This window comes from Chiloscyllium plagiosum, chromosome 27 (genome assembly GCF_004010195.1).
Source record: "Chiloscyllium plagiosum isolate BGI_BamShark_2017 chromosome 27, ASM401019v2, whole genome shotgun sequence".
Lineage (NCBI taxonomy): Eukaryota > Metazoa > Chordata > Chondrichthyes > Orectolobiformes > Hemiscylliidae > Chiloscyllium > Chiloscyllium plagiosum.
In genome coordinates, this window is record NC_057736.1 from 17,481,203 (window position 1) to 17,499,155 (window position 17,953).

The following is a 17,953-nucleotide window of genomic DNA, read 5'->3' on the forward strand; positions in this document are numbered from 1 at the left end:
AACTTCTTTGATGTATGGTAAGGTGGTTAGGGTTTCTGGCTGTGTTTGGTCTGCTTGTTGTGGTTTGTTCTTGAGGAATCTGCGCACTGTGTTTTTTAAGTATCCGTTCTTCTTGAATATGTCGTATAGGTGGTTCTCCTCTGTTTTTCGAAGTTCGTCTGTGCTGCAGTGTGTGGTGGCTCGTTGGAATAGTGCTCTGATACAGCTTTGTTTGTGTGTGTTGGGATGGTTGCTGGTGTAGTTGAGTATTTGGTCAGTGTTTGTCGGTTTTCTGTATACGCAGGTTTGTAATTCTCCCTTGTCCTTTCTACTGTGACGTCCAGAAATATGAGTTGTCAGTTTTTTTCATGGAAGAAACACAGCAAACGATCAGACAGACAGTTGCATCTACTCTGAGCCGAAAGAGGGAAGGAAACAAACTGAACACACAAGAAAAGAAAGCCCTAGAAAACCTCACAAAAGACTAAAACATTGTTATATTACCTGCAGACAAAGGTCGGCTCACAGTCATCCTGAACAGAAGGGACTACATCGAGAAAGCCAATGCACTACTCGCAGACACCAACAGCTACTAAAAGGTGGCGCTAGACCCGACCCCACAATTAGGAAACAAAATTACATATCTCCTAAGAAAATTACACAATTCCAGACAATTAAACAAGACGGAATTCCAGAAAATGAAACCCGACGGGACCAACACCCCACGATTCTACAGACTACCAAAAATCCATAAACCAGGAGCCCCCCTCAGACCTATAGTCTCACTACCCGGAACACCAACTTACAGACTGGCCAAAGAACTACACGCAAGACTAAGTACCTAGTAGAAGAGTCACAGCACTCCATCCACTCCACCCAGGAATTCCTAAAAACCATCAAAAACACCAAAATAGAGGGAGACGAAGCAATGATCTCATTCGATGTAACAGCACTGTTCACCTCCATCAACACTGACCTGGCAAAGGAAACACTCGCCACACTTTTAGAACAGACCATCACACACACACCAACCACCATCAATCACATTACCAACGAAAACATCATGAAGCTAGTGGACCTGTGCCTCACCTCCCACTTCACTTTCAACAACATAGTCTACAAAAAAACCAACGGCACATCCATGGAATCTCTGCTATCAGGATTCATAGCAGAAGTGGTAATGCAAAGGCTAGAACAAACAGCCCTACCAATCATCAAATCAAAAATCTGGGTCCGCTACGTAGATGACACTTTTGTCATCACAAAACGAAACAAAATAGAAGAGACATTTAATATCATCAACAACACCCTCACAGGCATAAAGTTCACCAAGGAGGAAGAAACTGACAACAAACTGGATATCAAACCTACAGCTCAGCGAGCAAACCTACACCCTAAACCTCAACCTGAGCTACAAACCTTCACAAACCTTATTCTGATTTTAATTGTTCCAATTGCCTGAGCCCTAAACACTTTACTTCACATCTTCATCTCTCTTTTCTAATTCAAAGATGCTCCATAAAATCTACCTCTGAACCAAACCTTTGATCTTCTAGTCTAATATCTCCTTATATATAATGATGTTGATTCGATTAAAAGTAATGTGCAGTACTTTTGGATTTTTTTAACATCAAAGGTGCTGTATAAAGACAAGTTGTTGCTTCAAATTTCCAAATTGAATGAAATCGTTGTTAGACTTAAACACAGCCATCTAGTTTTGATTATAGAGTAATGGATTTTTATTCAATGAAAGCAACTAATTATTTTTTATTTTGGGAGTTCAATCACATTCTTTCATGGAATTTATAATTTGTTTAATAATCAAAAGCTTAGGAGAAGAAAGGCTTACAGGCCACATCCTAGATCTTTCCTAGTAACATTCTGATACTAGGCACTTCCCGAACCAAACAGGCAACATTAAAACATGGTGGCCAATATGAATGACCGTCTTCCTATTTTAACCCTGGATTTATGGCGGACAATGTTTATTCACAGATTCTCATTTCTTGCCCTTGTCTTTATTATCTGTTTTCAGGGGGAGCCTGCCACTGCCTGGTTTAGCACTTAATGGGGTAGGCCTTTACAGAACTTTAACTTGTATGCAAGGCCTATCCTTTGCCATAACTATTTTAAAACTAGTAGAATTATGATCACTGGTCCCAAAATGAATAACTTATTAACACTTCAGTCACTTGTCCTGCCTTAATACCCAGGAGAAGGTCAAGATTTGCTCCTTTATCAATGTGTAGTAGGTATATCTACACATTGATAAAGAAAATATTCTTGAACACATTTAACAAGTTCCTCCCCATTCAAGCCTTTAACAATATGGCAGTCCCAGTCTATGTTTGGAAAGTTGGAATCCCCACTATTACGACTCTTATTTTTACACACATCTGAGATCTCTTTACTTATTTACTCTTCAATTTCCCGCTGACTATTGGAGGGGGGAGGGGCAATGGTTCAATCCCATCATGGTGACCATCTCCTTATTTCTCAATGCCACCATATAGCTTCACTGGATGATCTCCCAACAATATCCTCTCACTAAGTACAGCAATTTTTGTTTTAAATCAAAAATGCCACATCTCCTCCCTCTTGCCTCCCTTTCTGTCCTTCCTATAGCATTTAAACCTTGGAACATTGAGCTGCTAGTCCTGCCCCTCCCTCAGGCATGTTTCTGTAATAGCTATGACATCCCATGGTGCTGACTTCCTTCTTCTCTCCTCCCTCAATTTGTAAGTTTATAACCACACCAACTGCTTCTTGTGTTTAACCACAAAGTTTCTTGAATTCTTCATCTCAGTTCCTCAAAACTAAAAATGAGTCGAGTAGAGGATTTCTGCTTCTTTAAATGAAAACACAAATGAATGGCTACATAAGTACAAAAAAATACACATCTCAATTTATCTAATTCTTAGACATGATATCAGAAATGTAAAATCCTCTTTCTCAGCACAGGAGAGATAAATTGAAACAATTTTACTTTAGTAACCCTATTCCTCGTAAACAGAAATAAAATCTAATATCAAAAATGTTTGAAACACGTAATATTTAATAGAAAGTGTAATGCCAATGTTATTAGCACCAGTAATGATTGCAGAATACATTAGGACAGTTTAGCCTTCCAGGCATTTTAGACTCAAATGGAAATTTTTCTGAACTCTATCCCATTTGGGACAGCCTGGAGAATTTTTGAAATTGGAGGAAAGTTGCTGGAAGACACTGGCAACCTTGGGGGGTCAGATTTGAATTTAAAGATTGCTCCACATTGTACACTTTAATCACTTTGCAAACGTTTATCTAAGTTTTTCTTAATTTCTTCTCTCCTCATCACAGGTTGATAAGGTCACTTCCAATTTCACTTCTAAATGGCCTACATCTAAATGTAAGGTTGTGCACTCCTGTTCTGGGTTCCTAATCACAATATATCAGTGACTACACTTCAAAAATACTTCAGTAAAGCATATTGGGACATCCTGAAATCACGAGAAATGATACTTAAATGCAAGCTCTTATTTTTTTGTTTTGCTTAATGAATTGATGTATTGAACATGGAAATTGCTAGAAGAAGCCAAGAATGATCTAGGTTACTTTCTGATCTTCTCTCCTTTATATAAACAATTTACTCTCCACTCTTATTGCTGGTATTTGCCGCTGGAGACATCACCTTCTACCCATCACCTCCTCAAAATAGCCCTGCATAAGTCTAGACAATAAGAGTCAACGGGCCAATTGAACATAGGGCGATTGCATCCAACTCCCAATCCTATACACCAATCATGTTCTCACAACTAGTATCAGTGGATTGCAATCATCTTTGGAATCAATGCTGATTACTCCCTATCCTGAGGTCTATTCCTTACTGTCATGTGGAGTCACTACTATTGGTCAGAAGCTGACTAAAGTACCCAACCTGGGATCTTCCTAGTCCATAGGATCTAGTACCATTTTAGGTGGTGCATTCTGCTCATCTAGTAATTATATTTTCAAGCTCTCATCTGTCAATGACCTGGCTTTGAATGGGGTCTTGTGGTGCAATGATATTTTTGGGTCAGGGTTTCAGATCCACCTGCCCTGGATGTATGTCATAACCATATCTGAACAGATTGATTACAATAGCTACATATCAGTTTAAGGACTAAGGTTATACCAGGTGGAGTGACAGGAAGCTATTGTAACATACAAACAATGAATATATTGCTCGGTTGTGTTGAATGTTCTGTTTCTGTTCTGCATCATGTAATTCACCTTTGAAACAACCCTTATGATCTAAACACCAGGAGGAGCCACACACAATTCCACCCCAGCCTGATTTCAGGGATGGTCATGTTTGAAAGAGAGTGGGAAGGGGAATTAAAATGGTGTTGACTAGCAGGTCAGGTTGGCCCCTACGAGCCCAGCTGAGATGCTCGGCGAAATTACCACATCCGGACCACCAGATACTGTAAACTAAGTTGGAGAAGCAGGTGAACCTCTATCTCACCTGGAAGGATTGTTTGGGGCCTTTGATGGAGGTGAGGTGTGCTGACAGGTTTTGCATCATTTACAGTTGCAGAGGAATGTATCTTGGGATTTGGGGGGAGGGGTTGGTCGGGAGAGTGGTGCAAACCAAGGATTGGCGAAGGGAATGGTCCTTGCAGAAGGCAGAGAGGGTTGGTACCTTCCCATGCAACTGTAAAAGAAGGGCTCCCAAACAGTCCTCCGTGCTCCCAATGTGGAATTTCTCTACATCGGGGAGACCAAACATACACTCAGGGCACATTTCGCTGAGCATCTCAGCTGGGCCCACAGGAGCATACCTGACCTCCCAGTCACCGCCCATTTAATTCCCCTTCCCACTCCCTTTCCAATATGACCATCCTTGACCTCCTAAACTGCCACAGCAAATCAGACTGCAAATTGGAGGAACAACATCTCATGTTCTGCCTGGGCAGCCTACAGCCTGGAGGCCTTGATATTGAGTTCTCCAATTTCAAATTGCTTCCATTCCCATCCCTGGACTCCCTTCCCAGCTCCCCCCCCTTCCAATCCTATGATCAACCCTTCCTTCCAGCTACCAACCAGATCATACCCTCTACCTGTGTTCACCTATCGCTACCTCACCACTGCATCCCCTCTAACCCCTTTATCTGCAGCTTCCCCTACACCCATCCCCAGTCCTGAAGAAGGGGTACACCTGAAACGTTGACTGTTCCACCTCCACCTCCTGGTGCTGCCTGGCTTGCTGTGTTCATCCAGTCTCCTGCTTGGCTACCTTGGATTCCAGCATCTGCAGGGTTTTTTTGTCTCTAACGATGGGCTGAATTCCATTATTTTGTGAAATCATTCAAGATGGCATTGGATGTTTCTGAAGAAAGATCACCTTCATCCAAAATATTAACTCTGCTTTGTCCCCACAAATGCTACCAGATCTGCTGAGCATTTCTAGCAAATTCTGGTTTTGTTTCTGATTTCCAGCATCCGCGTTATGTTTGTATTGACATTGGATTATTGTTGGGCGAGAAATAATATACACGGATATAGGGAAAATATAAGCGATTGACACTATGTAACGACGGATGAAGTGCTCCAGCCCAAGAGGTCGATTTTCCTGCTTCTCGGATGCTGCCTGACCTGCTGTGCTTTTCCAACATCACACTCTCAACTATGTAATGACGGTCACCTGGAGAGCCGATGGATGATGGGCCGAACGGCGTCCTTCTGTGATTCGGTGAGGTGCCAACGGAGGGCGCTGCTGTGCTCCTGTGTTCCACGGCCGCGGGCGGTGGCAGGAAGGGATCGCGATGCAGTATGGGAGTTGTAGTCCTTTACCCACTGCGGCCCTCCCTGGTGAGGAAGCTGTGGTGAAACTGCAGTTCCCGGCGTGCCCCTGATAGCCCGAGGACGGAGCAAGGAAGAGACAAGGATAGGTCCGTGGAAGAGGTCAGGACACCGGCAGACTGCAGGAAAGAAGAGGGAGAAGGAAGGTAATTATTCCCGGCATCTGGGTAGGAAAGTATTGAGGGAAAAATTGCCTGAACTTTTAAGGCGTCAAGGGAAACTTTTAGTTTCCCCTTTTTGGGGGAATTTTGGTTGAATGCGATTTAAATAGGTCGCATGGAAGTATTAAGTGTTCTTTATTGTCCTTTTTTTTAAAAGGAACAGTGACTTCAACAAGGTTACATTTGATCAAGCCTTCCTGGGTTGTGTGCAAACAGACTAATTGAGACCAGTGGGGAGAGAGGGAAGGAAGGTAGGTAAGTAAAGAGAAGGACAAGGGAACGCTCAATGCCAAGACTTGGAAGAATGGAGGAAAGGGTTTGCTACAAGAACATATGGTTTAAATGCACCTTGTCTGTGTGGCTCATTGTGACATGAATTGTGCAATGGATCTATGTATCCAAAACACAAATACGTGAACTCTGTTCTCTACTAATGTGCTTTACATTCAGTGCAGTCTGAACAGCGATACTGAGAAGTCACAAAATAGAAACTGGTCAGCCTTGTTTGTTGCTTAATCCTCCACTCAAATAAGTTCCAAGTACAGTACTAGATGTTTTCATTATAGCTTTTGATTCTAAGGCACAGCTGTTATTTATTTTGATGGTATCTCTCTGTGTGAATGGAACCCTTCAGCTATTGTGAAAAGTGTGGAGCCAGTGCCCACTGGGTCCTGTATTATTAATCTTAGCTTTAAGCACCATACTTTTCTATATGACAGAAATAAATTTATTTCATTGTAAAGAAGGTGGATTCTGCTGTTTCATGGGCATTGTTGTTACAGCATTGAACATGAACAAAAATGCACTTGTGGAAAATCTTCTCTGTGCCAATTTAGTGGTAGGTCAGCAAACTAGATGGTGCTTATGTAAACAATGTGTTTACTGATTTATAGAGAAACAAAGGAACTGGGAAACTTCACATTGTCCAGTGGAAATATGCCCTGGAGATTTCTGGATACCTGATGGCAGATGGATCTGAAACTGTGCTTTCCATTATGTTCAAATACTTGCTTGCCCACTCAGATATTGGCTTTATCCAGTGAGCTTTTGAACCCCAGTTGACAAGCTCGAGGTTTAAACCCAGCTTAATGTTATCAGATACTCAGTGGAGCTACTATATTTTGCTTCAGAATCATTGGGTTTGGGAGAGGAAAAGTTGAATAAAGTTCTTGCTCTTGCCCACTGTCCAATAATCCCCTTTGGTTGGGGTGTGAGAGTATGGATGTTGTGAGAGAAATTCAGCTCAGGTTTGATTTCCCCCACCCCACAGTCAAATTTTGTATAGTTTTTGATATGTAGACTGCTAACATTTAAAAATTGTACTGTGAGTGCGTGAGAGGAGAGGTGATGGCCTAGTAGTATTATCACTGGATTGTTAATCCAGAGACCGAGGTAATGTTTTGGGGACCCACGTTCAATTCCACCACAGCATATGGTGAAATTTGCATTCAATAAAAATCTGGAATTGGGAATTTCACAATGACCATGAAACCATTGTCGACTGTTGGGAAAATGTCCTTTAACTGGTCTGGCCTCTGGCAATGTGGTTGACTCTTAATGCCCTCTGGCCAGTTAGGGATGGGCAATAAATGTTGGCCTAGCTGGCTATGCCCTCATCCCATGAAGGAATAAACGAAAAAAGAGCCTGTGGAGCAATTAGAGAGGAAAAGTTTAAAGAACAATGACCTTGGTTTTAAATTGTTGAAAAAACGCGAGGATGGCACAGACAAGTTGGACCGAAAGGTCTTTTTCTGTGCTGTACTTCTCTCTGACTCTATTTATCTGGGAAGAAAGTAATGGACAGAGTTTGAAGGCTGCAAAAGAATGCAGACATTTTGATTGCTGCTTTTCAGAAGTGTATTAGAGCTGGTTGAAACTGTTCACCCAATCCTTTGGGTGACTGGGTTCACACAGACTTTCAAAACTTTTTGTGGATTGGTAATGATATAACTACATGTTGCAGGATTCTTACAATGGGATAAAGTTTAGCTTTGGAGTCTGGAATGTGTCAGTCTCTCTCTATCATAGTTATTTACAACACTTAGGCAACAAGACAAAACAGTAAACATTATTTTTGTTGTCTTATGCATCATAGGAAGTGGATTCAACGCTACAATTTGGAAAAAAATATGGGTGGGGTGCAATCCCTGGGATTGCCTTCTGCGACAGGACCCCATAAAGTTGGCTGCACAGATATCATGACTGATCACAGAAGGCAGGTAAGGTGGAGACATGTTTCAGCAGGGAATCAAGTTTAATAAATAGAGTTGCTGCAGTATATCTAGTCCTAGATGGAGGGAGTGGATGCATAAATTACTGGATAAGGTGAAAATCCAGTGTGTTATTTTGTCCTTTGTGGCGTCAAGCATCTTGAATGCTGTCACAACTATACCCATCTAGACAAGCGGAGTTTGTCCATCATGCTCTTAACTTTGTACTTGATAGATGGTAGAGTGGTTTTGGAGAGTCACCTTCTTTAGAATATCAACACACTTAGCTGTTCCAGTATGCATGCCATTTATGTGGCTAATCCAAATAGATCCTGGTCTGTGGTGACCCTAAGGATATTAGATTTGTTGCACAATGTGAAATCACTTACTGTTCCTGTATTAGGGCAGATGCCTAATGGGAGACCTACACTGTGACACATGCAACAGAACTCCGACATGTTGCAAGGATCTTTTTAAGAGGAATGGTTCTGATGTACCTGTGAGATTGGCTCCTGATGGGGCAATAGGAAGTCAGGGTATTTGTTCTTCAAGTGCAAATCTGCAAACAAATAATGGACCTGCATCCATCTATCTGGCCTCTACTGACAGATTGCTGTTTGAAAGTGAGATGTCTCAGAAGGGCTCCTCTTTGTCTGTCCCCAGCAGGTATGTGAGCTCTGGGTTCTGGATTGGTTTCTTATCTCTTTATTCCTGTTCAGTGAGGCCAATTTCAACTTCACTATCGCTGCCCCGTTAACTCAGCCTCATATGAATGATTTGTAGTGTTCCCAATACCCGAACTAATGCACTTACTTGTTTGTCGTAGAGTCATAGAGATGTACAGCATGAAACAGACTCTTCAGTCCAACCCGTCCATGCCTACCAGATATCCCAACAATCTAGTCCCACCTGCCAGCACCTGGCTTATATCCCTCCAAACCCTCCCTATTCACATACCCATCCAAATGCCTTTTAAATGTTGCAATTGAATCAGCCTCCACCACTTCCTCTGGCAGCTCATTCCGTACATGTACCACCCTCTGCATGAAAAAGTTGCCCCTTAGGTCCCTTTTATATCTTTCCCCTCTCACGCTAAACCTATGCCCTCTAGTTCTGGACTCCCCGACCCCAGGGAAAAGACTTTGTCTATATACCCTATCCATGCCTTTCATAAGTTTGTAAACCTCTATAAGGTCACCCCTCAGCCTCTAAAGCTCCAGGGAAAACAGCCCCAGCCTGTTCAGCCTCTCCCTATAGCTCAAATGCTCCAACCCTGGCAACATCCTTGTAAATCTTTTCTGAACCCTTTCAAGTTTCACAACATCTTTCCGATAGGAAGGAGACCCAGAATTGCAAGCAATATTTCAACAGTGGCCTAACCAATGTCCTGTACAGCCGCAACATGACATCCCAACTCCTGTACTCGATTCTCTGACCAATAAAAGAAAGCATACCAAACGCCTTCTACACTATCCTATTTACCTGCGACTCTACTTTCAAGGAGCTATGAACCTGCACTCCAAGGTCTCTTTGTTCAGCAACACTCCCTAGGACCTTACCATTAAGTGTATAAGTCCTGCTAAGATTTGCTTTCTCAAAATGGAGCACCTCTCATTTATCTAAATTAAACTCCATCTGCCACTTCTCAGCCCTTGGCCCATCTGGTCAAGATCCTGTTGTAATCTAAGGTAACCACCTTCGTCGTCTACTACACCTCCAATTTTGGTGTCATCTGCAAACTTACTAACTATACCTCTTATGCTCGCATCCAAATCATTTGTGTAAATGACAAAAAGTAGAGGACCCAGCACTGATCCTTGTGGCACTCCACTGGTCACAGGCCTCCAGTCTGAAAAACAACCCTCCACCACCACCCTCTGTTTTCTACCTTTGAGCCAGTTCTGTATCCAAATAGCTAGTTCTCCCTGTATTCCATGAGAACCAAACAACACTTTCAATGAAGTAATTTGTCAAAACTATTGATGTACCTGGAAAGGTAAGGATTGTGTGTGGTCAGATGGGCCACACAAGGTATTTGTGAAGTCAAGCCCTCAGTAGAATAAGCTTGATGCTCTATTTGATCTCAGCCCTCACAGAAATAAGATAGGAACAAATGGATGCAATCAGCTCCACTGAATCTATTTGGTTCCTCAAACCTATTTCAACAGCAGTGCGGCCACGATTGATCTGTTAACCTGCCTGCCTAACTCTCTTTTCTCAACTGTAACACTGTAGAATGCTGCTTGTTCAGAGATTTTATTGCTATACAAACTGATGTGATAATGGAAAGTAAGGTGGGTAGATTGCACCTGCTTACCTTTAGTTTTGCAGAAGCTGCTTTATATAATAAGGAAGTTCTTAACATTTACATCAACTGCTGTTTAACTGCATGTCTTGTACTTTTTAGATTTTGGGCTTTCATCATTTGAGTTTCAATGTTTGTCATCTGTTGTCTCTGGTTGTGAAATGCACACCGCAAAGTCTCACTTAGTTTGTTTTATGATTAATGTCGGTATTCACAGAATTGCTGCAGTACAGAAAGACGACATCCAGCCCATCGGGTCTGTATTGACTCTCCGAAGAGCATTCCACCCAGACCCACCCTATCCCCTTAGCCCTGCCATATTCTGGGAATCAGATCCATGGCATTGATTTTGCTGTTCTTCCAATTCCTGCCTTTTTTGCATCCTCTATCTCCTGAGTAACTGGTTGGACCTTCAACTGCTTTGACTTTAAGTTCTCAATTCTCCCATAAAGCTCTCCAACTCTTGAGCCATCTCTTCCTTTTTAAGATGCTCACTGTAACCTACCTTTTTGATCACTTGATATTAAGGGATGATGTGAAATTTGGTTAGATAATTGCACCTGCAAAATGTATGGGCATTTTTACAACATCAAAGGCACAGTATAAATGCAAATTATCAAAAAGGAATTGACTTTAGGAAAATAGGGATGTACTTCAGTGGCAAATTTAGGGTAACAAGAATATATTAATTGAGCTGAATAGCACTTTCCTGTCCTTAGTTCCTATTTTTTCTTTGGTTCTTCTCATGTGACTTATAAGATGGATTTACATAAAACATCACCTGAGGGAATCTGCAGGAAGCATAATTTAGAGGTCGATTTTCTCTGCCCATTCCTGGAAATAAAATATTATTACAGACATGTAGCATGTCCCAAACCATCAAAATGCTCCCCTGTATGTAATTTTTCTAAGTATTAGAAAGGCGTAACACTGAGACATAGGATTATAAACTGGTTTCTGTTGAGGTTTGTCAGCTTGGTACCTTAATCATATTGGTTCGCTTGAGCTGCTTATTCTGTGTTACTCAAGTCTGTATATCATATGCAAATTAAGTTGAGAGTTTTGCTGCTGAATATGTTGCCCGTTGTGATACCAACATATGAGCTGAACAAGCCCCGGCTTCTATTCCTGTCTGTCTTATCTCCAGTCACAGTTCAACAGGAAGAAAATGAGCCAGTACATTTTCTGAGAAATAAAGAAAGATAGGAAACATACACTATCTGAGAAAACCTAAAAAGTTGAGAAGGTTAGAGAGCTCCAAGCATTAGTAAACATGGAAAATGGTCAAAGGTGGCCTGAGTTATTGTTAAAGCTATTTGTTTTTATATAAAAAAAAGTATGAAGGTAACTACGTTTATTCTGTTGGTATCCTTTCACATCAAAAATCACAGATTTTGTCCCTGATGAATTGAAACAGTAATTGTAAAGAAAAAGGATATGGTAAAGGGTCAGATAAATGGGCCAACATTAATAGTTCTTCTTGAGCAAAGGAACAAACTGAATGAACTGAGCTCTCCTCAGTGCTATGAAATTCTGAGATCCTAGAGGGACATAAAATCAACCTCTATTCCCTGAGTTAGGAATTCTCTGAGCTAAAGATTCAGACCACTATCCAGTCACCCCGGCTAGAAAGGATGTGAGGAAGAGTGAATAAAACACTTAGGAGTTAAGTAATCTGCTGGTGGCTGCTGCTTAGATTCTCACATTAAAAGTGGCCAAGTGATTGGGAAGCAGTTGAAGCTGATAGACAGGTCAGCACCTTAGAACTGAAGCAGAAGCTTAATGAGGGAAGTGAAACATCTCATTTGCAAATTTTCATGTGACAGGCACTCGCAAGATGGAGTGTTTTTGGGACTGTCAGCAGACACGGACTACAACTATCATGTAATACGTGTGGGTAGTGTTGACTCACCAAAATCTTACTGTCTTGATCGGCCATATCCATAACATCTTTCCCCAATTGTGTCCCACAGTCCTTGGCTTGGACTCGAACTGTGCTCCTTTCAGCATCAGTGTTTTGTCTGGGAATATTTGACAGGGGCAATGCAGAGGGGTTTGCTCTATATATAATCTATACTATACATGACTGGGATTGTTTCAGACAGTATAAAGGGAGCTTTGCTTTGTGTCTAACTTGTGTTGTACTTGTCCTGTGGGTATTTTACTGAGAAGGAGCTTTACTCTGCTATAAAAACAGAAAATACTTAAAATTCTCCACAGTTCTGGCAGTATCTGTGGACAGAAATGGATTTAATTATTTTGAGCTCAATATGACTCCAGAACTGAAGGAAGAAATGCAGTAAGTTATATGCCGTTGAAATGGGGTCCGGGAGGTAGGAAAAAAGGAAAGGTCTGAAAGAAATTCGAAAGTCAAAGAAATTAAATGTCAAACATGTTACATAGAAAAGGGAGTCATTATGGTTATAATAACAAAATAAAGCATTTTTTGCAGAATGATTGTAAATGGTAGAATTATAAACAGCTGTCCATAAGCAGATTAACATGAAAAACATTTGCAAATAAATCAGAATCAAAGTGAGTGACCGATTTCCATGGTCTTAAATTTTTGAACCCCATGTTGAGTCTAATTTATATATAACACGCAGACCCATTAAGTCCAAAAGCAATAAAATGCCTAATTGGCAGAGGCGGTGCTATTCCTCAAGGTTGCATTGAGTTTCACTGCAACAGTGTAGCAGGATAAGAAGAGAAAGGTGAGCATGAGGCGGTGAAATAAAACAATCAGAAGCTCAGGGTCATTCCTGTGGACTGAACACGCATACATGGCAGATCAGTCACCCAATCTGCATTTTTTTCAACCCCCCCCCAATGTAAAGACACAGAATGAAATTTTAAGAAGTACATGCAAATTGCTGCTTCACCTGAAATGTGTTTTTGTGGTTTTGGATGGTGAGGAAATATAAGATAAGGTTGATTGAGGAATAGATCAGGGTGTCACAAGTTAATGGATCCTGTGGAATGCTGACAGGGAGGGAAGTGGTGAGCGCAGGTGGGGTTGGACATAGTTGAGGGCTCTGTAATCCAGTTATAGGAGGACTCCTCAACCAAGAAAATGAGAGGACACACCAAAAATGCTGTAGAAAATACACAACAACCTGCTCAAAAATGAAAGTATCTGCACCCAGCCTGGGAGTGTTTAATACCATGTAAAAGGAGCTTTGTTCTGTATCTACCCTGTTTTGTAACTCATTATGTAATTTATGCTAACATTTAGTGTCTAAAATAGATGTTGACATTGAATTTTTCTCTTACATTGTGCAAAGAAACATGAAAAATTGCGAAAGACAAATCTTACAAAAGGAACTGTTCCTTCCATATTGTCAGCCTTCAACTGTTCATTTAATGTTCTTGCTATAACTTGTTGAGAAAATCATTACCTAAGTGACTGACAGCTTTGTCAGAACATTTGTGGAAAAACCTGAAAGCATTTTTTGGCTTTGACTTGCATTAGTTTATGCAGGGACTTGTTCTGCATTGTAAAGAATTGGTTATTTTGTCACAGTTGGAAGAAATCAGGTGCACACCGATTCAATGCTTTAGAAATGGTAAAAATACATAATACAGAATATTAACTTGAGAAGCGCCCTAATTGTGTCTAAAAATCAAGATCTTGATAGAGTCTTGTGATGCAGCGATAATGTCCCTACCTCGAGACTCCAAGTTTCAAGTGCAAACTCAGAATTTAATTGGCATTGAGATGTGTCATAAAATGTGCAAATACAATAATTTCTTCAAAAAAAACAGAACTCACACACGGTCTGATGTAAAACTCAGAGCTGGAAATTCTTCTTGGGCTATTTCAGGGTCTGATTTGGAGTAATATTAAACTGAAGCAGTGCCTCTTCTCAGTTAAAAGCATATGAGGTTCAGTGACACTATTTTGATGATAAATAATAAGTTCTCACTCGTCTCCTGGACAACATTTGTCCCTCAACCAATGTTCTGTGAAACAGATCATCCTGTTGTTATCACATTGCTGTTTGTGGGTGTTTGTTGTGCACACATTGCCATAATTTCTACATTGCACATCAAAGTATTTAATTTGGTTGCAAGTACTTCAGAGAATTCTTAGATCAGGAAAGTTAATATATAAATGCAAGTATTTCTCTGTTGCTTGCTCGTCTTGTATCCTTAAAAACAAACTTCAATTTGTTTCAGGGCAGTTTCTTTCGTTTGTACTATCCCTGTGAGGCTTGTGGAGAAGTGAAGCACCCACTATGGATTCCCAACTACGAGTATTGCAAAGGCCTTGCAGATTATCTGAACAGAGACAAGAGGTGGTGTGCTCCCTTGCTCAACATGGCATTTGGTGAGAACAACCCAACATAATGGCTGAGGTTCTGAGCTGTGCAATCAAAATAGTTGAGCAGAAGTTCCCAAACTGGAGAACGTGTCCACAGAGAGAAAGGGCACATCAGGGGTGGGTGTGTATTGAAGTTAGGTGTCGCTGAATGTATGCAAAGTGTTCTTTGAACAATCTGATGAGAGATCCAACAATGCAGCCATCCGAAACCAGAATAACTGTACTTTGAAAGGCACTCTTGCTATAAGCTTGGCCGTTGGACCAAGTGGAATGCACTGGTCATCATTGACCTGTGATGGGTCCAATGGCCAAGTCTTGAAGTTGATATGGAATTAAAGGTGCCCCTGATGTGCTGAGCCAGCAGCATTTCGGATGTGGATGGTTCTCTGCTGAACATTCTTGGCCCAAATCAGAACGTTTGACTCTCAACGTTAAAGGTTAAGAACAAAATGCAGGCTGATGCATGTGATGCTAATACTGCAATAGGCTGTACTGTCAGAGTTGCTATCTTTTGGATAAGATCTTAAACTGAGGCTCCTTCAGCTCTCGGATGTGAAAGATACACTCACAGTTCAAAACAGATCAGGAATGTTCTCTTTGGTACAGTGGTCAATATTTATTCCTCAACAAATGTTATTAAAATAAATTCCTCAACAAATGTTTCTGGTTATCAACTCATATCTGGCAGCCAATTTGCTTGCAGCATTCCTACATTAACAGCACTGACTTCATTACAAAAGTACTTCATTGGCTGTAAAATAGGTTGGATTTTTTTTTTTGGCCCCTTGGCCATGAGCTTTTGTATAATGCCTTTGCTATAGGGAAGCATACCAATTTATTTCAGAGGAGTATTATCAAATCATGTTTCACACCAAACCATTATAAAGGGGTGATCAAAATCTCAAAAGATCTGGGTGTTAAAGATATTCTTATAAAGGACAAGGGAGAATGGCTGAGAGATTTAGGAGAAGTATTCCAGAGCTTGGAGCCATTCAGTGGTCATGAATAGTAGAGGATTGAAAATTGGTGTACAAGAACCAGCAGTAGTGGCGTATCTCAGAGGAGTTGTCAGGTCCGACAAGGATTCAGGGAGACACTGGGTGAAGTTGTTGGAGATTTGAACAGGGGATGAGCTTTTGTAAAGTCAAGGTATTGCCGGGGAAGGAATCAATGTATGACAATGGAGCAATAGATGAATGAGATCTAGTGTAAGTCAAGATATAGACAGCAGAGTTGTGACAAATCACAAGTTTACGCAGAATGGGCAAGGGGGAAAGAATTGTAATAGTTGAAATAATGGGTAGTATGGTAAGGGTGAGAGTATCAGCAGTAGATTGTCTGAGCTGAGGTAGTTGACCTCACCGGATTGATTCAAGTTGCACTCAAGGAGGGTAGATGCTGAGGTGAAAGTGCTTTCTCTCACTGGACAGCAAAGCATAGACAGAAAGACACAAGACACGGTGTGAGAAATTTGAACAATTAGTGGTCATACCAAGAGGTCTGGAGAGATTGTGCCAAGTGCAGAGGGAAAATTGATCTTGTCCATATACATGACCTACTCGTGTATTGTAACCTACCATGGTTTTTTGATTTCATTGTAATAGCACCTGTGTAAATTATTACCAAGATGAAATTACAGTCCAGACCCAAGTATTCATACCACTTTTGCCAACCAGTGTTATCTTTTCATGCCCTATCTTTTGTTTATCATTCTGTAGGTTATTATGAAGTCCCGGTTGGATGGGATGCTTCTTTCAGAGCTGCAGAGAAGTACCCACTGATTATATTTTCTCACGGTCTTGGGGCTTTCAGGTAGAGTGCCAAATCTTATGACAACTGGTTTTCATTTCTGAAATCTAGAATATCAGAGCAGGAGTATGCCATTCATTCAGTTCTTTGAACTTGCTCCACCATTCACTATGATCATCCAACTCACTGCCCTGTTCTTGCTTTCACCCCATACCCTTTTTGATCCCTTTAGCCCTAAGAACTATATCTAATTCCTGTTGAAAACATTCAGTGTTTTGGCCTCAACTGCTTTTGATGACAGAGAATTTCACAGGCTCACCACTTTATGGGTGAAGAAATGTCTCCTTATCTCAGTCCTAAATGCCTGACTCTGTATCTTTAAACTATGATCCTGGTTCTGAACTCCCTGGTCATTGGGAACATCCTTCCTGTGTTTACACTGTACAGTCATGTTAGAATGTTATAGGCTTCTATGACATCTCCACCCCAACCCATCTCCCCTCATTCCTTTAAACTCCACTGAGTACAGTCCTAACTAATCCAGTCTCTCTGAAGTTTAACTTCTGTCAATTTTGCCACAACTTATTTAGTACCACCAGGCTATTTCTTCAGCCTCTTTTCCAGGACTAACAAAGTCATACAGCATGGAAACAGACCCTTCAGTCTAACTAGTCCTTGCTGAAAATAATCCCACTTGCCTGCTCCTGACCCACATCCCTCCAAACCTTTCCTATTCACGTACTTACCCAAATGAGGGATCCAACAGTTGGTTGGTCACCTCCTTTATCCACTTTTGTTTCTTTTTCATCTCTCTTACTCTTTTTTTTTTTGCCAAACTCTTGTTTGTACACTTATCTTTTTTCTTGTCCTCTCCCACTTTTTTCTTCTCTGTAATGACATACCTGTATCATGCAGCCTCATTTCTCCATTTGATGCAGCATTCCTGTCCTATAGGCCGTAGCCACTCCTTTTTCCAAGGCACTACATCTCCTGTTCAGTCCTCATATAATGGACATTGCTTGTGTGCTACCCCCTTCCTTTTATATGATTGTTCCCAATCCCTCACTGACAAATAGCAGGCAGCCAGTACTGCTGTGAGAGGATCATGGTGCTAAAGTATCTCACTATTTAGACAATAGACAATAGGTGCAGGAGTAGGCCATTCTGCCCTTCGAGCCTGCACCACCATTCAATATGATCATGGCTGATCATCCTTAATCAGTATCCTGTTCCTGCCTTATCTCCATAACCCTTGATTCCACTATCCTTGAGAGCTCTACCCAACTCTTCCTTAAATGAATCCAGAGACTGGGCCTCCACTGCCCTCTGGGGCAGAGCATTCCACACAGCCACCACTCTCTGGGTGAAGAAGTTTCTCCCCATCTCTGTCCTAAATGGTCTA

At 41.2% G+C, this 17,953-nt stretch overlaps 1 protein-coding gene across 5 annotated transcripts in view; it reads left to right on the plus strand.

Moving 5' to 3' along the window:
• Positions 1–5,766: 5,766 nt before the first annotated feature.
• LOC122563603 (platelet-activating factor acetylhydrolase 2, cytoplasmic-like) overlaps positions 5,767–17,953 on the plus strand; it is a 30,072-nt gene continuing 17,885 nt past the window's right edge. Inside the window, exons 1-5 of one of the 5 annotated variants that reach the window (XM_043717540.1) lie at positions 5,767–5,948; positions 6,121–6,218; positions 8,059–8,182; positions 14,658–14,808; positions 16,521–16,614. In XM_043717540.1, the coding sequence (XP_043573475.1) occupies positions 8,093–8,182; positions 14,658–14,808; positions 16,521–16,614 (335 nt within the window). In that variant the 5' untranslated portion in view covers positions 5,767–5,948; positions 6,121–6,218; positions 8,059–8,092. The remainder of the gene's footprint in view (positions 5,949–6,120; positions 6,219–8,058; positions 8,183–14,657; positions 14,809–16,520; positions 16,615–17,953) is intronic. The other 4 variants (XM_043717541.1, XM_043717539.1, XM_043717542.1 and 1 more) reach the window with 4 other exon arrangements.